Source organism: Coturnix japonica, chromosome 14 (genome assembly GCF_001577835.2).
Source record: "Coturnix japonica isolate 7356 chromosome 14, Coturnix japonica 2.1, whole genome shotgun sequence".
Taxonomy (NCBI): Eukaryota; Metazoa; Chordata; class Aves; order Galliformes; family Phasianidae; genus Coturnix; species Coturnix japonica.
Window position 1 is genome coordinate 2,157,091 of NC_029529.1, and position 22,935 is coordinate 2,180,025.

General features: G+C 42.1%; 1 protein-coding gene across 1 annotated transcript in view; it reads right to left on the reverse strand.

Annotated features, from left to right (window-relative positions):
- PRKAR1B (protein kinase cAMP-dependent type I regulatory subunit beta) overlaps positions 1-22,935 on the reverse strand; it is a 91,533-nt gene that overhangs the window by 13,564 nt on the left and 55,034 nt on the right. Inside the window, exons 7-9 of the mRNA XM_015876891.2 lie at positions 16,733-16,891; positions 9,103-9,163; positions 4,846-4,967 (exon numbers count right to left, since the gene is read on the reverse strand). Of these exons, the coding sequence (XP_015732377.1) occupies positions 4,846-4,967; positions 9,103-9,163; positions 16,733-16,891 (342 nt within the window). The remainder of the gene's footprint in view (positions 1-4,845; positions 4,968-9,102; positions 9,164-16,732; positions 16,892-22,935) is intronic.

The following is a 22,935-nucleotide window of genomic DNA, read 5'->3' on the forward strand; positions in this document are numbered from 1 at the left end:
GGATGAAAATTTTCCCATACTTTCCAATTCTGCTATTCCCATCCCCTACTTTCAGTACTAATGGATACTTGCTATGATTCCCCATTAAGCTGTTGCTCACCTTCATGGCGCATCATCAGGATTACTCCCACCGATGTGGTAAGAGAGGTTTGGGGTGGGTAACACTACCTGCGGGCTGCTCTGACAGCCACCAGGACACCAGGGAAGAACATTAATCCCAAGCTTCTCTTCTGTGCTCTTCACACAAGAGTTACAGAGGAGGCTGAAACTACCCACCCTAACTTAACACCCATCCACAGTGAAAAAAAAAAAAAAAGTAGGTTTTAAAGTTCTTTTCCCAATGAAATTTGTAATGGGAAACGGCTTGATACAATGGGTTCACTTCTCCTTGAACTTCCTCCTGCCAATTATCTTTTATTTTTAGACCTTTTATTTTTAGACTGCTGCATGTTATCACTGGGCAGCTCAACCAACAATTAATTGGAATTGTTTTGCTTCTCACGCAGTTTTATTTCTTTGCTTTAGGCAGCACTTGAACCAAACTGTCCTCGGAGGAGATGACAGCACGGACAGCATGCTGAGGACAAGCACAAGCTGGCACGGCGGGGCACTCTCACTGCAGTTCTCCCCCACACACACCTGCATACATTTGCATCTGTGTGTGCATTTTTCTCAAGCCATGTCAAACTTTATGGAGAATTAGAGCCATATGGCAGCAGCTCAGCAAGCAAACAGCACAGAGAGCATTCACTGTGCGACCAATGCAGGAAGACTCCCTGAGCACCACAGCAGTGTGTGCCATACATGGTGCCCAGCAGTGACACGCAGACCCAAGTGATGTGACGTGGGGAAGGGTGGGAGCTGGGAATCCCAGCAGGGCACCGCGGGGCTGCGATCCCATCAGCTTTGGCTAATGGGCTCTTCTTCAGGGTGCACTGCCACCAAGTTGAGTCTGAAGTTGAAGTTACAGAATGGTACGCGATCCCAACCTCTGTTTTTAATACTATTGTCACTACCTTGTTCAGTAACCTAGACAACAGCAAAAAATCTCCTTCCTGTCCCACAGCACCACTCAACTGGCTTGAACTACTGTTCGTACTGAAGTCAGTGGCAAAGCACGAGCTGGGAACAAAACTCAGCCCCCGTTCAAACAACATCTCATTTAAAGGGCCTTAGCATTTCCTATGTCGTTTAACTCCGCAATGCTCACATGCTTCTGCAAGCTGCCACTTTAAGACACTAGCTAAAAATATTTGCTTTATCTGAATTCAGATGAATAAATCCTCCCTACTGTTGGGTACACAGTGTGGCAGTGTACAATACAACTGCAAATTTATTTGTTAGAAACTGTACATCTGTTATGATTTACGCTTGCCAAAATATTATTCTTTATGGCAACAATTGTTTCACGGTGCTTAAAGTTTTTCACCTCCGTGCCAGGAATCTCATATGGGATAATTCCATGACCTTGGAATCCAACAGATACATTCCACATCTGTCTGGTCTGGGAAAGCCCGAGTTTGTTGTGTGAAAAGCAGAGTGGGAAACTGAGACCTGGAAATATCTGAAAATACAAAACCTTGCCGGGCTGCTGCTTTTTTTTTTCTTTTCTTAATTACCAGTTTCAAGTGCAGTAAATCAATCTCACAAAAGCAGTTACTTTGCTTCTGTAAGCACGCATTCATTTCTCAGCCTGTCTTCAAATGAAGGGACACAGTACAAAGGTTAAAAAAAAATTCTATGGCTGGAAAAAAAGAAACCTGCAGCCTTGAAATACTTAAACTAAATCTTGTTGAAGGCTGTGTCAGACATAAATGAACAGAACACCCAACCTGCTGCAAGGAAACAACGCGCTGCTGCCTGTGGCAGTCCGTAAATCTCAGGGTAATATTCTTCTCTTTAGGTTTCTACCAGAAAATGACCACAGACAGCTCTGTGAGCAGTGGACCTACAAAGCGTGGTTTCCTGTGACTTTCCCCCATGCACATTTTGTGTTATTCCACTAATTTTGCTGAGCTCATGCTGCAGTCTTTGCATTTCCATGCTTAGAGCCTGTTGTAGCAGCTCTCACCCTGCCATGGTCTGGAGGCAGATGCTGGACAGAAAGACAGCAAAAAAATGCTATTCTCAGGGTGAGGGGGGGGAAAAAAAAGGGATCAGGTGAATCTGATTCATTGGCAGAAAAAGGAGCCTATGTACTCCTGTCCATAGTAACCACGGTGATATTCCTGGTTTCAATCAGGAATTTTCCACTCAGTCTGGAAGTGCCCCTTTCAAGAGGTGTGCACCAGGTGCGCTTCAGGCTGCGAATCCCAAGGGTGCCAGCTCCCCTGGTGGCAATGTCCTTCTGCAGGACCAGGAGATGGAAAGTGCAGCATCCCACAGGATGGCACTGAGGAAGGCAGCACTGCAGGCTCACCACAGATGAGCAATTTATGGAGATCAAAGAGAATGGTGCAAACAACTGAAAATCCACACTCTGTCCTTGCTGCCTGCAAGAACCTTTTTACAACAGAAGTCACAAGGTCCTACCAAGAACCAATATTTGTGATGCTGGTGATCTCTGCAGGTATATGAAAGACTTACAGATTGGTAACTGGTATGTCTAAGGCATTCTGCAAACAACCATGTTTTGTAATAGCTCAGTATCTTGCCCAAAAATTCTATGGCAAAGTGTAGCTTTGTACTACTGCACATACTGGGCTGCCAAGGAGGCTGCGTCCTGGTGGTGTACGCAATGGTTTCTGCATGCATGGAAGCCAACAGACTGGCTGCATTTGTTGAGATCTGGACTGTACAGCCACAGAAATCAATAAACATATGAAAGAACCTAATGACTACCAGACATATTGTGACAACAAACCAGCTTTCAACCAACATCTGTAGAAAAAAGTGCTCCTAGTGGCTCGTACCAAACCTGCAGATCAATCTAACATCGAAGATGCAAATTACTCCTGTGAAATCAGGTTTAAAACACAGATCTGGAATTTTCTGTGAGCAGACACAAATATTTCTGCAGCACAAGAAACAGCAGATAACTGGATGTTCATTCTTCAAAGCAGAACAATGCAGGCAGCTTCCAGACTAAGAAACTATGCAAGGTTTACAATGGATGGGTGAGGTGAGCAGGTACTTTATGATTACACAGTATGCAGTGCTAATACTTTCTTACCCCTTCAAGTCTTTACAGCTGTTCCTTCATAGGGGGGAAATAAAGGCCCTTGGTAATTCTTTAGCAACTGCCAATTTTCCATATAGGATTTGATGGCTAAGAAAATCAGGTTTTTCTAGTCTCATGCTGCTGCAAGGAACAACAGGATACTCAATAATACTCATAGATATAAAATATTTGTATTTCCAAAGAGGCACAGTAGTTCCTCAGTTCTTCTTATACAGTAAAGATCTTATTAATGAGACAAAAAACAACATCTAAGTAATAGTTAATCTGGTTTTATTCCCTCACTATTGATTCGAAGGCCCATCACATATTTAAAGGTCCTCGGTGTGTAACTGCGTGCTCTGCAGGTGTGGTTATTTGCACCGACAATTTTGTGAGCATCAGGAGAGAAACTGTGTTCATAAATCAAATACATATTTCAACACCAGTGTCCAACACTCAAGAGGGGGGAAAAAGAATGGAATTTTAAGTGTCATATATTGATTATGAACTAAATTTTGGCTGCCTTGAGTAGAGGCACCTGTCCAAAAAATCATCCTTAAGCAGCAAAGGAAAACCTGTTGTCCCCTAAACCATTTGGAATGGGTTCTGTGCAAACCCACTATCATCTGCATGGTGCAAGGTCTCTTTCCTACAAACAATCATGACACAGCACAGCATCTGATGGAACCCAAGGTGTATTCCATGTGCATACAACTGTATTCTAAAGCAACACAGTGACACCAGCTTCATTACATCCACCTGATCCACTTTCCCTCACCAGAGAAATTCACACAGCTGCTACCCCTTGTACCACCACTGCCTTACTGCTGGTTGTGTAACACATGGCTGAGATGTGCACTTGAACTGTCACCACACAGCCATATACCAGTCTAAAGATTTGTGCAGGAGCACTCAGAGCCAGCACTGAAAAATATGTCCCAAACTCCTATTTCAATCCATATGCAATCATATCCTAATGCTGTCTTGTTATCCTTAGTCTCTCAAATGCCTTTTTATAATCTGTTAAATCACAGTGTTGAAGTATTTGTGTGAGATACGGAGGACCCAAATATTTATGCCAGAGAGGGAGGAGAAATCCCATCAGCATCTGCTTGCAGAAGTGAGATGGTGCAACTGAAGTGTCAGATAATCTCCCAAAAAGATGTCAGCATTTTCAGCTGCCTGACAGATCTGTCTGCTTGCGTGAGAGTAAACAAGAAAATGGCTCCACCATTTGGACTGAGTTGAAGGCAAAACAAAGAACAAATGATCCATTTTCAGATCAGGTCTCCTGTTCCAGTCTACAGATGTTCGCTGCAATTTCCCTTCTAAGTCCTTCTGGGAACAAAGATCAGCGCACCGCGTGGCTGGCCAGCCTTGTAAAATACAGACAGTTTGGAACAATCCAAATAAATGAAGTAGGAAAGAAACCTTCAAATGGTAAAGACAGCAGACACACCTTAACATTCCTCCGTGCCTTACACTTTCCTGTAAATCAGGGATTGTCCTGTGATATTTCCACAGAACTGGTGTCCGTATTCATCTGAATTTTGAGTCATTCTCCTGGTTTATGTGGAGTTAGTTCATATTTAAGAGTAAGAGATTAAGCTGCAACCAAATGCCTTTAATACAAGATCTTGATCTTTACTGGGAAAAGGCACAGCTGATCAGGGTGCCAAACTTACCTCTGTAATAATGAAGAAGTCATCACCGGGCTCTCCCTGCACAACAATTTTTTCTCCATCTTCAAACTGGACAGGTTCCAGCGCATCAGCCACTGTCAGCCGCTCCCATTTATCCAGGGACTCTAAAATATTGAAGATCATAAAACTTTATTATAAAAAGATTCTAACTTTGGCAGAAGATCCGTATCTAAACTGACAGCTCCGCAATGCCTGGTTCTGTTATAGAAGAAACATTTCCTTTCATCCAGGCACTTTGCATGAACCTCAAGTTGGGAAACATGAATACATTTATTCATTGTGCTTTCGACTTTAGTAATCACTCAGATAAGGATCTTAAAAGTTGGACAGGAATAGTTGGCTGCAGTTCCCTAGGTCTGCGATCAGCTCTGCACTGACCCAATGCTGCAGGAGCAGCTCAGCTGCTTTGAGACACCGCTGAGATCCTCTCTGGCCACATCCTGCCCCAGGTGCCAGAAAAGGTCCTGGTCTTTTCAGCAGCGTTGCTCTCAAATGGTTAATTACAGCCTTCTAAATAAGCGCTGCAAAGGTGCTAATCCAAAAGATGAGATCAGGAGCTCCTGGAGCCAATGTGAGTCTCTGTTAGCATGCACAGCAGTGGAGCTCAGCCTGCCTCAGTAAAGCTGCACCTCTGTTTCATTTGCAATTTTGGCCATTGGGACTGCACACAGAAGCATAAGAACTGCTTTTCTTTTCCTTTTGCCACTCAGAGGAAAAAAAAAAAAAAAAAAAAAAAAGCTATAAAACTTCAAAGTAAACTTCAATAAGAAATTATTAACAGTCTGTTTTATGAGTAAAGGAGCTCACAAAGCCTGGCTCCTGTGGCTTTGTGTCCTTATCGCCTACCTGCAGCTGCCTCCATTCCTTCTGATACCTGCACGGCAAAAGAGTCTGCAGAGCGGCCAGCCCTGGGCTGCTCACCAACCTGCTGGCTTCCTCCCAGTGCCTTTCTAAGGGACAAACTCTGTCTGTCCTGCCTTTGGGAAGATAAGGGATGGTAATCTGTGTCTCTTTCTTCTGCCTCTTTGCATGAGAATTCAAGAGAATTAATTGCATTTGAACTTCTGCCTTTTATATCAGATTTGAGTGAGAAAAGCAACAGGATTAAAAGTTATTAAAAGGAAAAGATAACACAATGATATAAGCCTCAGAGCTTTCAAAAGTTGAGCTAAAATTCATGTACTAGAGCTCTACTGATTCTTGCTTTACTCATTAGGAATTACTGAACAATTTTAAGTGCCTTCTATGGCTTCTGACAACAAGACCAGACTTGGGTTGCTCACTCAGACTCTGTTAGTTCAATACAGTGCTCAGAATCATTGTGGGAATGTGAAAGAGTTGTTCTCTAAAACCCAAAAAGCCCCTTGGCTGAGCCCAAGGAACGCACAGGGTCTGACAAGAATGAGTGGGTGATCACTGCACGAAAGGTAAGCTTTGAGTCGCGTGACACAAATACCTCTTAATACTTCTATGCACTTTCTGTTGCAACTCGAGAAATAATTACTCCTAATACTTTTCCCTCCTATAATCACTGATGGATGTTCCTGGTATATTTGTGGCCTTTCGTGTAGAACCATCGATATAGAAGTCCAAGCTTGTACAGTCAATGCCACATTCAAACAGTGCTCTGTTTGACTAAAAATAAGCATAAAACTCTTTCATACAGACTAGAGTGGGCTTTTTCTCTTTCTTTCTTTCTTTTTTTTCTTTCTTAAAGAAAGAGCTCAGTAATTAAGAATGAAAAGAAAGAATCTCTTTAAACTTCTTCAGTTGCCTTTATGAAAAATTCAAATCTAATTCCAGCTCTAGTCACGAAGCGTCTCTCTTTTGTCTAAAGGAATTATGCCACTACAAATGCATTGGTTGATGGTTCTTGCAAGCAGGGTGCCATACAGAACTTTGTATATGATAGAACTTAACATTTGAGTTGCAGAGTTAAATTCGAGCAACAAAGAAAGCAGACCAATCTTTTCATTTAAATTCATTAGTGTACATTTAATTAAAGGCCAGGGAAAATATTTCAATTGATTTGTTCCAATGCATCTTCTTAGACAGGCAGCTAAAAAATCCTTAAGATTAACAAAATAAGTAGGCCGCTTCGAAAGTAATGCCTCCTATTTACTTTCATGGATACTAGTACAGCTACAAAGAGCACAGTAACACTATTTGATAGGGCGAATTCTAAGCTACCAAACACTGTTTTTCAACATGGTCATCGCCATTAGCTGTGCACTGTCAGCAGTGATGAAGAAGAGCCTACTTGTCCAGGTTCCAGGAAATCTAGAAGCATCACCCCTTTCTTATCCCAAAAGAAACTGCCCATCATTTTACCCAATGAGGGCTGCATCATCTTCAACTTCTTCTTTGATGAGGAATTCATGCATTGCTCTCCAAGGTTGCACTCCAAGGGCTGCCATTTTGACTCTGACTCAAAGTGTTGACACCACAACTCGTCATCACTAATGAAGCAATCCAGGAAACTGTCACCTGTATCGGTTTAATAGGTCCTGACAAATTTGCATACAGTGTTCATTCTCTTCCTATGTGAGTTTTCGTGGGTAACACCTGCTTTTCCAATGCTGCTAAGAGCATTTCTGACAGTGCCAATATTCAGCTCCCTGATCAGTTCCCTGATCATAATCTTCTGATTTGTGCGGATGAGCTGATCAAGACGTGTCTCATTTTGTGGTGGGACAGCTGTGTGCGGCCACCCAAAACATGGCTTTTCTATCATGTTGCTGTCACTGCTGCTGAAATTCATCCCTTACCCCTCACTGTGCTCACATCCACTGTTCTTTCTCCAGAAATGTTCAGCAAGTGTTGATGAATGTCAAGGGGCAATGTTAAGGCATGAGGTGAAGCTGACTTCCTAGCACCACTTTGAGATATCTAAAATACTTCTGTTTTCCTGCTGTCATCTACTCTTTAGACACATGAAATAAACCCTTAGACATCTCACCTAACTTCTCTCTGTTCCTGAAATGATGTGTTATTCTGTCCAGTGCTTATTTGTGCTTAAAAAACGTCCAAGTCTTGAAGCCCTCACTCATTTCTTACTGGGTTTGAAAAACCATCCTACAAAGCAGGATATAGCTGTCTTGCAAAACCACGTGCTTAAGGAAGTGCACCTCTGAATAACTGTTCTACTCTGCAATTGTTTTGAGATGTCTCACTGTAATTGCTTCCGATTAGTACAGGTGCAGAGATGCTTTTTTTCTTTAAATACTCACTGTAATTAAGCATAATTTATGCTTTTAATACAGAAAGTTTTAAGCATAAAAGAAGGCATTTAAATGATGTAAACTTCATTAATAAGTAAGCTATATACTTGGCTTACTTTAAGCATGCAAATAAAGTTGAATATTTCAGGCACCTCTCCAAAGTTCAAGTCTATTCTCATGAAGACTCTCATATTTCAGGTGCATAAGCTCAAATCACAGAGGAATATCTTAAGCATGAAACAGAAAGTGTTTAAATAGGAAGATAAATACTTTAATTAGGTAGGAAATAAATCCTCAACTTTTTTTTTTCAAAGTAGCCCTAGTAGAAGCATGATGTTTCTCATTCAACCAACATTTCATTGCACTGACTAACACCGTCTTCCTTATTAGAAGTTTCTGTTCTGCTAATGGTGATTGATTGGTCCGGCATTATGGGTTTGTTGTTTTTCCTACTGAAGGCCATCAAGAACATGTCTGAATTTTGCGGCTATCACATTAATCAAAGGGAAACAAAATCCAAGGACAAGAAGCTAAACAGATGTTTTAAGAATGTGAGACAGAGGCTGCAAAAGGCGCAGGAGAAAAAAATCAGTCCATTTTGATTTGTGAGGTTAGTTTGCTTAGTGCACATAAATATAGGATTCCTGCAGGAAAAAGCTTCTCACCTGCCACCTGGAAGGATGTAACTGACTTTATGACAAATCTGTCACTCTGTTCTGCTTTCTTTTCTATCCACACACAGTTACTGCAGCAGCAGCTACTGAAAGGTTACCAGTGCGTGTCTGCTCACATATTTAAGGATAGATTTGCCCTTCAAAGTAATGTGCACCGCTTATTAAAGAATGAGAAAAACAAGTCCTAAAAAGAGCTCTTTACACTTTCATTCCTTAGGAAACGGTGCAGCTGTGAGATCTCCTGTTTGACCACCACTGCTTTCATCATGCCATCAAAGACCAAAATTCACCCAGCCAACATGTACAACAGAGGAAGTAACATGCAAGTCCAAAGGGCAACTGACCCAAAATGGAGACCTTGCTCAGGAATTCTTCATACATCTTCCGCTTTCTCAGTGTGCTGCCCTGTTATTAAAGGAGAGAGAAAAAGAAGGTAGGGCATTACAAAGTATTTTTGTGATTTCTTCCTACGGCTGCTTTCTTTTTTTCTCCCCTCCCCTTCCAAATCTTAAGCATAGCCAGTATAAACAGCCAAAGGCAAATGTTTCCCCATAAAATGTCTGGGCAAGTTGTGTTCCTGATAAGCAAAGACAGAAGGAATCGAGTTCAGCCCTGGTGTAATTTCACTTACTTCACCGCCTTCCCTGGTGTTACTGGACACCAAGGATGAATTGTGTCCATTACTACAGGCACACATTTAGCTCCATCAATTAACTCCTTAGCTAATTCAATACATATCTTGTTACCAGTGAGGCCCTACGAGAAGGGAATTTACAGTGACAAAGTGGATAAAAGTGCCCCCCTCACAGATCCCATCCTCTCAGGTTAGAAACTCTCTAATGCTGGTAGTGTTTGTGTGCCAGCCTGTCCTTGCATCCTGCACAGTGCTGTACGTACTGTTGCTGCTGAGAAACCTATTGATATTACAATTTTAGCACAATATAAATGTTTTGGAGCAGAGAATCCATCAATGCATGCACAGTCAGCAGCACAGCCATTCCCAATTCAGATTTTTTGTGTGATAAATTACTGGAGAAACTTAGGCTTACATGAAGTTTGATCACTGCAGAGAAGCCGTTCCAAAAAGTGTTTTTGTCACAGGTTGTTATGAATATACACAATGCAACATTACCAATACAAAGATTACTAATGATCTAAAGCTACTGAAATAACAGCAGTGACTTGGAAGTAGCAAAGAGGAATGGCAGGGCCTTCCTTCCACTGTGCCATTCCAGTACATGGCAGCCCATGTCATTTCTTACTGTACAGACTGTGGTGGATGTCACACACAGAATCACAGAATCACAGAATTACCCGGGTTGGAAGGGACCTCAAGGATCATGTAGTTCCAACCCCCCTCCCTGGCAGGGCCACCAAACATACGCCTTTACTAGATCAGGTTGCCAGGGTCAGAGGCTGCCTGGTGCCTATGAGCCCGATCTAGAGAACAGGAGTGCAGCAGCATGGAGGTGACAACGCTCATCTTCTGAAGAAAGGGAAATGAAGATGGCATTTATTCTCAGGCCAGAAAGAAGAGATGGCAAATGTCTGTGTTCTCTGTTCCTACAAGTGCTGCTCAGGTGGGGCTTGATCCAACAACCCCAAAGCACAGGCAATTCTTCCACCAAAGCACCAGGCTGCAGCTCCAGCTCCTAACAGGAGCACCAGCAGAAGCGGCTGGGTTTCCTCCAACATTACCCTCCTCTCCAGGGCTACCTCTGCTCTGGAATTAGCCCAGCAGCAGAAGCCCCTCCGGGGTCTCTGAGGCAGCAGCACCAGCTCCCAGGGTCCCCCCTTTACACCCCGTCCATAATTTCTGAGCCCAGTGATGACAGTTCCCCTCTCGGAGATAGCATCAGTAACCCCGGTCTGACCTCTCTGTCTGACAAACCTGGTTCTCAACCTCGGAGGCCCCTGGAGCATTTGAAGTGCCAAAAAGAAAAAAAAAAAAAAAAAGAACTTCAAACGGAGGAGGATCTGCAAACCACGCCAAATCCTGACAGCTCACTGCGAGACAAAGAGCGGAAAGCTGGACACTGCGCAGTTGTTGCTTTTCCTCCCTGCAATCGAGTGGAAACTAGACCAGCAAAATTGACAGCTGTGGAAAACCAGATTGGTGGTTTAGTGTGATGGGCCGGGGCACCCAGGGACAGATGGGGAAAATGCTTTTAAAATGACTGTGGACACAGATGAATTTTAAGAAGCAGTAATCAGTGGCCATAAGTCCCGTCTGACCACAGGTTGGAGTATTTAGGGATGCAGACGAGACCCAGGAAAGTGGGAACTGCTGACATCCTGACAGGTTGGGGCAGTGAGAGCCCATTGCTGTGGGAGCACAGGGTGTTAGTTCTTGGCTGAACTGAGCCAGTGCAGAGATACAGAACTCACTCTGAAGACAAGAGGGAAAGGGAAATAGTTAATTAAATGTGCTACTACTTGTACTGAGATAATATCTAGAACCTCAGCTACAACCGGGACTGCTCTTAATGTGTAAGTGGTTCCCAGACAGCACGCCTGGATCCCCATTCCTCTTCCAGAAGGCAGAAGTCTGGCTCACCCTCATGCACTCACCAAGGCCAGGACACTGCTTTGTTTTCATTGAAGTGCATTTTCCTGCCCAAGCTCTCATAAGCACAGTGAGGGGAAGAGATCTGGAAAGAGCACTACTCTAATGTAAGCTAAAAAAAAAAAAGAAACAGCAGTAGAAATCTTACAAGCAACAAAGCATGTGCTTATTTCCATTGGTATTAATTGTCTTTCCTCCCCATGAAACAGAAAAAGAGAACATGTCAGCTGCTTACCTTCCCACCTTCACTGATCAGCCTAATATTCCCTTCTTATCCCTGGCCATACATGCAATGTCACTTTTCATTCAGAATTTCCCCTTTTATACTTGCTTTATTTGGTCTAACTGCTCATGAGTATGAACTTCATCATGACTCCTTCTCCTGCCCTCCAGGTGGTTTCTGCAGAAGCATCAATCAGCTCTCTCACTACTATATTACTATTAATATTACTAAATTACTAAATTTGATCTTATGCAGTATTTTCACAATGCTCTAGAAGACTGCACTGGTATCTGCAAACTAGGAGATAGCAGGTGAGATGTGGTTTGCAGCATCATCCTGAAACAAGAAGACGGCCAAGGCTACCTTGGTTTGTGAATTCAAAGACATCATCCAGGAATGAAGTCCCATCTCCGTGACTCTGATGTGACTTTGCTGGTGTGCTACACCCTGCCTGCATATCTCTTGTGCAGAGAAGAGCTCCAGACCTGAACGAAACCTGAAGAACTGCTAAAGCCCTTGGGGAAAGCTGACAAGGAAAGAGCTAAACAACTTCAGCCTGTGTAGGTTACCTCAGAACCAAGATCATAGGTTTGTTATGCCCATAGCTAGCATGCACGCTTGTAAAGGTTTTAAGCAGACAGAGGTAATCACCTACACATATATGACAGAAAGAGAAGATAATTTAGTCAGCATAATTTGACATAACTCAAAGTAATAGGAGAAAATTAGGAAAATCTACTTTAAGTTGAATATCAAAGAAGTTTTCACAACTTAAGATTTATTCTCTTGCAGAAAAGGTTCCCAGGAGAAGCAAAATTCTGACTGACTGAGCCAGGTAACAACAGTAAATGTACATGAATAATTCTGTACTGGAAGGGCTTTTGATGGCATGTTCTAGAAAGTCTTTATTACTTCAGCTCTTTCCAACCTATTAATATCTTCTTATTTTAACAGTCACTGCTTCTCCTCTCCCTGCTTTCCTTTGTTCTCCTTCTCCCCAGTTCAGAGCTGACATGAATGAGCATTCCTTCAAGCAGTGGTTCTCCCTAACTGTGAGGAGCTGTTAATGTTCTAAGCTGCAGTGTTCCTCCCTGAAACAGTCACAAGGAGAAACAAGTCACTTGTGTTTGCCAAATCCAACCAGGAAAGTGTTCAAAGCCATTTTTAGGACCACTTAAAAATTCTCAGGCTCTAAAAAACGAATGCTGCAGAGATTACAACACATCATGTTGAATAGAACTGATGCATCTATTTTCCAGCTGTCTCTTCTTCATTTCCGCTGCATTTTTTTCCACCTTCCTCCCCATTCCTCCTGTCAGGTCTCTGCCCTCCTTCCCCTCCGCTTGCCTCTTTGCTTGGTCCCTCCAGCACTCTCAGTGCCTTCTTTTTTCTCCCTTCCTTTGGCATTGCAGACAGGCTGGCAGCAGTTGACTGGGTCCTTCCTAGAAATCCCCACCTTCATTAAGAAGCCCAACAAATGGCTACCGAAAAGCAAAGCATGGCTCAAGTTTCAAATAAAAAAGCTATGCTGGCAGGTATGCAGCTGGCAGGAAGCACTGGAATGGCCTTCTGGGCTGCTCCAGCCCTGGTTAATCCCTGGGTAAACCTGATATTGAACGATGCTTAGGGTGTACATTCTTACAGGAGCCTGAAAAGAAGTCAACAAAACAATGCGATACTGGCCCTGAAAACAGAATACCCCACAAGACCCTGGCTGCATGGATGTTAGAGAGAATGCAGGCTTCACATTCGCTTTAAGTTTTGGCAAGCACGCAATCTATTATGGAAATGCTAAGTCCTCCTGACTTGATTTTATCTCATTGGAAAAAGGCACTTGCTAAAGAACATGTACTCAGATTCAAAGCTTTGAAGAGATGGCAAAACAAAGCCAGAATACCATGAAAAAAAAATGAGACACAACATTAGGAACTGACTAACACTGCTTTGTCACTACTTATATCCCAGTATTACAGTTCACTTTCCATGAGCAAAATCTGCCAAACAAGCAAAAAGTGCTGAACGCAATGCAATTTCATTCTCAGAGTCAGGTAGCTTGGGCCATGGGAACCATAGGAGAGTTAAATCATCCTGAACCAGGCCCCCTTGCAGAAGAAATTACAAGAAATTAATACTTCAAATTTCCTCAGTCTGGGAACTGAATTGTCTGGGGGATCAATCTGATGTAGGGATACAGACATTTGCTTCTCTGGTATTTGTGGTATTTGCCATATTTAGAATACAAATATTGTACTACCCTGGGATGTTCCCTGCTCTGTGATGCTCTTGAATCCCAATAGCAAAGAAGAAAGCAGCAACATTTTAGTAACTGAATTAGATGAGGATCCTAAGGCAAAAATTCCTCTCCCAGAAGAATGTAAATAAATAAACAGAGAACACATACATACAGTTGTGTTTGTGGGTGAGCACACAGAGAAAGTGTGCATAAAGAACTGCAACAGTGTGAAAAGTATGCAAGTTAGCACAGATAGTTTTATGTAACAAATGGGACACACAGATGAGTCGAGATTTGTGAGCATACTGAGGGGGGAACACGCTGAAGTGGTTTTTGTAATCCATCTAATACAATGAATTTCATGCTGTAACACTTTGTCAAGGACTGAAGCGAAAGTCAAGCAGTTTCTCTGCAAATCCTAACAAAAAGAATGATCCCAGCATTTACAACCATCACAGCTGCTAAAACAAACTTGAATGTGACCCTCAAGCTATCAGGGTACCTAGACAGAGACAATGAAATATAAAGAAATATATCTATTTTGAAGAACTTCTTTTGGGACAGGCTCCAGTAATAAATGGATGACAACTGTAACTAAAAGCCAGCAGGAACTTTTTGCATCAGGCTTCGTCCACCCAAAAAGATGGAAAACCAAAACTCCCAAACCTCCCGTGATACGTTTTATTCGTCCCATAAACCAGTCAGTATGGATGAGATGTGTAAGTGGGGGAAATGGCAGTAAGCATAAATACAAACCAGAACTGACTGCGTGTGAAGCAAAGAACCAAAGCAGAGCCTGCAAGGAGAAATGAGGTACGGAGTCAACGTCTCATGACAGGATAACATCTTTTTGGCAAGAGCGGACCTGAAGGCAATGATTCACAAATAAATATTTACAACTTGAGTAAAATTTTAACGCCAGCTTGAGAAAAATGGGGCTGGTCACGTCCAGGAAGGAATTCAGCCCAAAGAAAAAAAACCATCGCGGGTCAGGGAGGGGCTTGATCTGACTGCAGAAAAGAAAGAAAATAAAGCACCATCCTTGGACAAAAGTATTTGCAAACAGGAAATTTATTTTAAAAACGCTGTTCCCTCTCAGTTTTAAAATCATGATAAACGATGTATTTCAAGTTATCCTAACTAAGCATTGCTGCACCTCATTTAAAGGCAGAAGCTCTTCTGCATCTAAAATATCCAGCAGCTTTCTAGAAATGTGAGGTTAGAGGCTAAATGGCAGGAAATCGTGTTTCTGGGACTTGAAAGGCACCAACTACTGCCTCTTAAAACCAACTACAGCAAAACCAGCCGTGTAATGGTGGAGTTAGCTTCAAGTATGAAATACAACCACCGAAACATGATGTAATTAATTCTTGGGCTTGAGGAAATGTGTAGAGAGCCACAGTAACCTGCCCTCACATGAATGCACCAGACAGGTGTCTCATTTCACCTACAGCCAAGGAATTATCCACGTACAAAGAAACGAAAATATGACAGAATCCATGTAATATGGATAAGGAAATTGCATTTGAAGTGGACAGCACTAAAAATAGGGCACCTGCAATACCTGCAGCAATTATTTCACTGCGCTACCTGAAATATTTCATACCTAAGCACTGTGAAAATTACAATTATGATGTTTGAGTATTGAATGTAATTGAATTTTTAATGGTCCCAGCTGTGAGGGAAATACAGAAGTATCTTGCAGAAAGGCCTCAGTTACTGCTGCCTGCTTCTCTACACCGGGAAGCATTGAAAAAGTTCATCCTGCTTAACAACATGAGAGAGGACAGTATGTTTGTCACCATTACTCCTCAATCTTGCCCTTCAGCTACCAAGATGACACCTAGGGATAGAGTGCACCTCCATCTCCTGAGGTCAGAGTGATGTTCTTTCATGTGATACAGAGTTCAGGTAATGAAATACTGAGCGAAAATCAGTAATGCTTCACAGGGACATCCAACAGTCATTACAAGTATAAACAAATATCATTCTCACATTCTGTTTCTTAAGAATTAATCATTCAACTGTAAAATCCATTCAATCCTTTTTCAGTTATCTGTGACATCCACTGGAAATATATATTATCTCAAAATGCACAATCCTTTATGCTGAGACCATAATATAATTTCCTTCAGATCATAATGAAATAATGGATCTTTTAGGGACAAATCCCACAGAGAAAGAAGTAAGATTTCAGTAGAGCTATCTGCTAGTTATCAAAAGAAAAAAGGAGTACTTTACAGAGAAGGAAACAATATGCACTTTGAGATCAGAAACAAACACCACCCAAAAAAAGTTATGATGTTGCTAAAGTAAATCACCCATCAATATTTCCATTTTAAACTCCCAGCTCAAGAACTGGCAGCCAATCCATAACACACAGCCCAGGTGCCCAGAAGGACAGAGACCAGGGAGTTTGAAAGGAGCAGAGCCATGAGCCAACAGCACAGACTGCAGCGTCACATCCTGTGATGCATTTAGCTGTCTGCTGGACTATGAGATGGAGGGCAGAGTCCACATGTGGCTTTTCTTAACAGCCTCCCTAGCACTGTCTGCCTTGAACAGTTTATAAAGCAAACTGGAAGGCCCCATAGGCAAGGTGTAGCGATGAAAGACATTCTGAGGTACATGAGGAGACTTGCATTAGCTTAGGAGGGTAATGGAGGCTTCCTGAAGCCTTCCCAGCTGTCCGCAGTTATTCATGTATAGCAGTTATTATATACATTATTCAATTGCATTTCTGAGTCAGCATCTTTGTGCTGAATGTTGTCACCTTTTACTTTGCTTCATTTAGTTACCTAATGTTGTTGTGCTGTCCTTTCTCTTTTATTTAGGAACAGAGACCGCAGAGCTTTCTATAATCAGCGTTATCTGAACAGAGAGTAGCACTGGCACTACAGAAGAAAGTAAAAAATATCAGTCCCATAAACAAGTCATTCTCCACACACTTACCATTAAAATGCGCCTGTAGCTGTCTCTGTCGATGCCCCAGAGCTTGAGATCTGTCTTGGCCTTGACCGTGGCAGCTCTGGGTGTTCCATAGATCAGTGCCAGCTCCCCAAAGCTGCCTCCTTCTCCAATGCTGGTGACCCACTCTCCATTGACATAAACCTACCATACCAAAACACAAAGTGAGAAGCAAAATGAGACCGGGGTCTTAGATGCAGCTCCCTCCTCCTGCCCATTACCTATCAAGCTATCAGAAATTTCCTTTCTAATGGTCAGTGCTGTGGACAGTGAAACAAGAGCAGAACAGTCTCCTCAGTCAGTCAAAAAGAGGGCAGCCACCTGCTTTGTGGACAGAATTTCAAGTCATCTTGCCTCAGCACAACGACTGTATGTACTCTCCACAATTCCAGCTCCCATGGTTAACTGGCATCAGGTTTTCCCTTTTGTGTTTGAGGCTCAGAGAGTCAACAAGCAGAACTGTCACAACTTCAGTTTTATTAACACTGTTGGGTGTGAAAGGAAGGAGATTTGTTGACATGTATCATGAGGGATGCTGAAAAGCACCACGGCCATGAAATGAAAAGCACTGAAGAAAAGTTATCCTTTTCTTTGGAAAAGGAACTTTTTTTCCTTCCCTAAGCTTAGTGCCAAGGTATGAATGTATCAGAATCTCCTTTTCTCTTAGCAAAGACTACCGAGTGCTTTGGATTTGGGTAGCTTCCCAAATCCTCCACAGAATTATCCTTCCATAACTCATGTATCAGAACGTATGAAGCAGTAATTCACCCAAGGGCTGTTTAGGTAATATATCTTCTTGAAATACTGTATGGGTCAATAGCACTATAATTTGAGACATATAATTGGAGAAGCCCTACACTTGGGTGCTATGTACAACCTTCACTGCAGGAAAGAGGACTTATGAAGGTGCTCTATGCTGGGCTCAATCTGCCCTTGATGATACATCCCATAAGACATAACTGTGCATTCTAAGGCTAACTTGGGTTCTGTATTCTGCAGCTTGCTTGTAGCCTTGCTCCTATAAACCTCCACATCAAGCCCTCTTCATCCTGCTAATGAGTTCAGAGGGTAGGAAGGTCTGTGTGCACTTATCCAGTATGTCCCAATCTGTTACAGACCAGTGACAACAGAAATCAACCAGAATGAACTCAATTTCTATGGGAACTTTGTGAAGAAAAATACTGTGAAGAAAATATGCAGGTATTCTCTGTCATCAGCAGGAAATTATGGGAAAGCAAAAGAGCATAGCATATTATCAATTACTGTGTAACAGATGAGCAGGTTTTAAAAATATATGAGTTAAAGCCACACTCAAGCTAGGCATGAGAAAAGGTGGTGACCAAAATAAATGAACTGGGGTCAAAATTCAATGAATTGTCAGTATTAATTTTATTTCTACTTTCATTTTATGATGAAAAGCCATCTGATGAGCTACAGCTGGAATCAATCCCAATTTATCTTCCCGATACCCAATTAAGATCTGATGCAGCTCCTCCTAAGGTCAGTGAAAACCTGGTTGAGTAGGAGCTAAATGAGGCCGTGGAGCAGTTCAGCTCATCAAGAAACCTGTTGGCAGCCAGCTGAATAGGAACACCATTAGCATCACTGCTGGACTTTGAGCAATGTTGCGGTTCTTTGTGCTCCTGGAGCATCTGAGGATCAAGGGGTTGATATAAAGGGTAAAAATAATCCAGCGCAGGCAGGTGGTAGCAGGCTGCCAAGCTACAAAAGGTGTTTGCCCTTCTTTTCCTTGCCACCACAGAGGTGGCACACAGGAGAATATCAACAGCATTTCCTCTCAAACCTTCACACTCACTGCAAGAAGAAAAGCTCACAGAACTTTTGATTCTTCTCGATCCACCCATGGCAAACTTGACCACATATCTGAACACAAGGACATTTTAAACTCCCTCACTTATTGTGAGGTAGTTTGGTAAAATGATTGGTTAAATGCGGTGACAGCTTCTTTGAGGAATATAAACCAGGGTTCGAATTATAAACTCACACCAACACATATTTTTTTAAGCAATATGGTTGACATTTCTTTTTAAAGCAGAATGCATTACATGACTGTCGCCCAGAGGGAAATTAAGATGGTAAACCTCGAGACAGAGCAAGCCATGGACAGACATTCACTGTTGCACAGTTGCTGTAAACAGAGGCTACTACAAATCTGCTCTAAGACTTCTTTAATTTTACTGTCTTACTTGACAAGACTCCCCAAAACATGTTTGACATCCAGCCTGTAAACTGTTTATGCAAACAGTCATCCCTCCACCCCAAGGGTGTCAGGTTTAAAGTACTCTGAAGAGAAACCACATCACTGATCTGACAGTCTTTGGGCTCAGCATTCACTGCCCCAATAAAAATGTCATTTCCAATACCAGCTTCCAAAACGACAAAACAGCTTGAGAATAACTATTGTTTTCTGAGAGGAAAACCACTGCACTTCATTCTCTGGAAAGGCCTAAGTCATCCATCAACTTTTGTCTTCACCGCGATGCTGAAGTGCACTGGTGAAACATTACAGTGCCATTCTGCCCTTTAACAGAAGCTCCACGAGTCCCTTTTAAATCAGTTCAAAAGAAGATAAGAAGTAAAAGGGAGAGGAGCTCTGTTTGTAAGGTGTAGGAAGTAAAGCTATTTTAGGTTCAGAACACCTTATGAAAGCCAATATTACACAGCAGCAGTTCAGATGATCTTCTTTATCCTAAAAAATACTGCGGTTTTGGCTCAAGTGTTTTTAGGCAGTTGTGAATTCTAACCAAAGAAGCAAAGATACAAGGAAATTAGGCCTAATTGTTACTCAGCCTGCTCTGTAACAATTGGAACTTCCTTCTTTCATGTAGCTGAACAGGAATGTATGACTGCAGATGCCCAAATCTGATGGGGAATAAAGTCACCAGGACCACCTACATCCCACAGATCAAGAGTATTTAAGATTTCTATTGTTTCTCACCATTGAGTACCAGCAGTACAATTCCTGTGGGCTGGAAAATCATGCAACTTCATTCAATTCAGGGGTTTTTTAGGAGGCAAGTGGGAAAAACCTTCTGTGAACATCAGCAGTTCCATTCTTCATAGGCCACGATATGCATATGTGCTGTGAGAGAACATGCAATGAGTCACACCATGCTCAGTGTCATCGGAATGCATCTTGGCCTCATTCATCTTCATCCAGAGAAGCAGAGTGTGACCTTAGTGTTAGCAGTAACAGAGCCACGTTACACCAAATGCAGGAGGGGAACATGGATCTTGGAGCTGCATAGAGTGACTTTACTAAGTTCTCACTCACGTGCTGCTGATTTCAAGCAAACTTTTTAGCTTTTCTTTTAGGGTTTTTTTTTACTGCCAGTTTGTGATCTCTGTGGACAACCTAATTTGTTCCAGGCACTGCAACTTTCAGATCTTAAATCTCCTCCCTTGAATCTGTTTGTAATAATTTGTGCTTTGTGTCTTGTCAAGTCTTAATATTTGTTATCCAAAAATGAAGATGAGACTTATTTCTTCTTGGAAAAATAAGCAAGTCTTCGCCATGAGGGATATTTATATGTGGGTAGTTTTCCCAAATAAAGCCAGTGCTTTATTTGTACTGTGAATGTGCTTTTCTTAAACATAAACACACAAATTTGAAGACTGCTCTCAGAATCCCCCAAAAATCCAGGGGAAAACTCCAAACATGAAAAAGTTCTGTTTAAAGTCTCCAAGAAATATCCTGAAATTAGAAAGGCGTTGAACAGGAAGAACCATAAAGATGGAAGAATTCAAACAAAAAGCAGTCGATGGATGATAAAATATAACCAGCTTTAAAATCCAGCCCTATTCTCACATAAAGCACTGTGTAATTCTCATCTTTGTATATACAAAGCAGACAATTGGTATATACAAATAAGAGTTTCAAGCAGATTTGACCCCCAATAAAAAGATAATCTTAATTTATAGCTCCAAATATAGCTTAATACAGTAAAGAAGCTATTGAAGAAAAACACTGAAATGTTTTCATTTTGATTCTCACCAAAACAGCGGCTGTTGTTTTACAAGAAGAAAACCTGAGAATGTCTGTACAGGGTTGCTGTGACATTAAATAGAATGGGAAGTTACCGGCTCTAAAAACACCAACATCTATTCTAAAACAGCAGCTGATGTCGCTTTTTAAAGTAGGGGAAAAAAAAAATTGAGGTTGTAAGATTAAAATAATAAACAGGAAGCCGTTTTATATTTAGAAATATGGATTAGAGATTTTTGCAAGACACATACTTTAGCAGGTGCTTTCAAGATCTTTAATGGAAACTATAATTTAAGCTCGGCCAGATTTTGGCACAGGTTCACATTTCCTTGAGCAGAAACCTTCTGGTAGACAGCTGACCTCTAAGACTTCCAACCTCACGCCTTTAACTACCCGGTACAAACTGTATGCGGATACAGAACCAGGTCATGAGCTTATGGTTCCCTTCAGCCCTGAAGGGGGATGAGGAAGGGCTGTGACTGACAACTCCATCGCATCCCTTCACACCCTGTGCCTGCCTTGGTCCACTACCATTCTCATCCTGGTTCATACACCTGCTGTGTGACAGAAGGAAAGCAGGTTCTCCCACACCTACCCCATTACTGGTGTTCTGGGATGTACTGCAAAGCAGAAAGGTAACGGCTCACGCACCATTTAGCTGAGCAAGTATACGAGGCAGATGGCAAGCTGCTGTAAAGAAATGACCTGAGAATAACAGCCAGCAACAAGAACCCTCCTTTAGCTCCTATGGCTTTCACATTCTTTGAAGAACACTTTGATTTCTTTAAAGTCAGCCAGTGGTGTTACCCATACACCTGTGCATGGCTGCTTTTACTACCTTGAAAACCGCTGCTACATAATTGTATATTTTCCTGACTGCCATTAGGAAGTGAGATTAAAACAACCCTTCTGTATGACAACATGCACCCTTCTCCCTTAGTCCACAGCTCACTGTATGCAGGGCACAGTACTTGCTAACTGAGGGGGGGCTGCATATGGCTGTCCACAGTAATAACAAGAAAGAAATGTACAGACACTTCATTCTGTGGGCATGACAACAGGGCTGGTTCGTACTCTAAGAATGGCCAACAGCTGAGGATAAAGTGTTATTGTATTTAAAAATACATTAATAAATTGTAGTTCTAATTTGACTCAGATTATTTCTAAGCAAATTTGAGAATCCTCTCACTCTTCTGGGTGCCCACCCCCAGACTAACAGTGAATTACTTTAGAATGTTTGGGGTTTCCTCTCACCACTCACCGCTTTTGTTACTTCGACTGTGCTGGTACTTTGGTTTTATTCTCTTAGTTGAAAGGTTTTCAGCTTTGCCCCGACTTTCATCCAGGAGACAGGAATTTTATGATGGTCACCGCCATTTCCTTCACCTAATTTTTTCATGTGCACTCGTTGCTTATAAATCACAGTGTACTCAGAGCAAACTACTCCTTGAATCTCCAAGTCCCATTATACCTGATCGCGGAAACAGAGAAAGCACAGCCTGGCCAAGGGTGAAAAGCCTTGCTGCACATGCCAACACTGGCTGAACTAGGCAGATAATGGCTCGAGGCTTTAAGTCCCAGGGTCAATTATCTACTCTCCAAGTAGCTTTTTTGTCTTGGAGAAGGATGGAAGCATGCCAAAAGAGTATCTGGCAAGGCTTAAATGAACTGCAGCTCAGTTACTAGCGATCTGGGTTTTCTTTGGACAAGAAGAATTACAGCACTGCTGCCCTGAAAGTGGAAGAACTTTTTCTGGGGAGCACCACATCTGCAGTGTGACAGTGCACACCCGTGGGTCTGGGGTCTGCCACCTTACACAGGAGCACATTACGGGACATAAGCAAACCAGCAGCCTTGGTCACCACTGTCAAAACCACCAGCTTAAGAGCCTACACATACCTGCATTGCAGTGACACTGAGACCACTCAGTTACTCAAGCTGTTTCTTCAGATTTCACCCTAAACATCTCAGAAGCCTCAAAGGATTTTGTAATGCTCTGGGATATGTAGTATTGTTCTGCCTAAAACGTTAACGAACTCCAGAAGTCATTTAGAAATGATGTGAGTAGGTGTTTCTTCTTGGGCCACTTGTGGTCAAGAGTATTTATTAAAGAATTTCAACTTTAGCCACAAAAGAAAAACAAGCTGAACCTCTGATAGCCAAATAATACATTGAGTTAGAT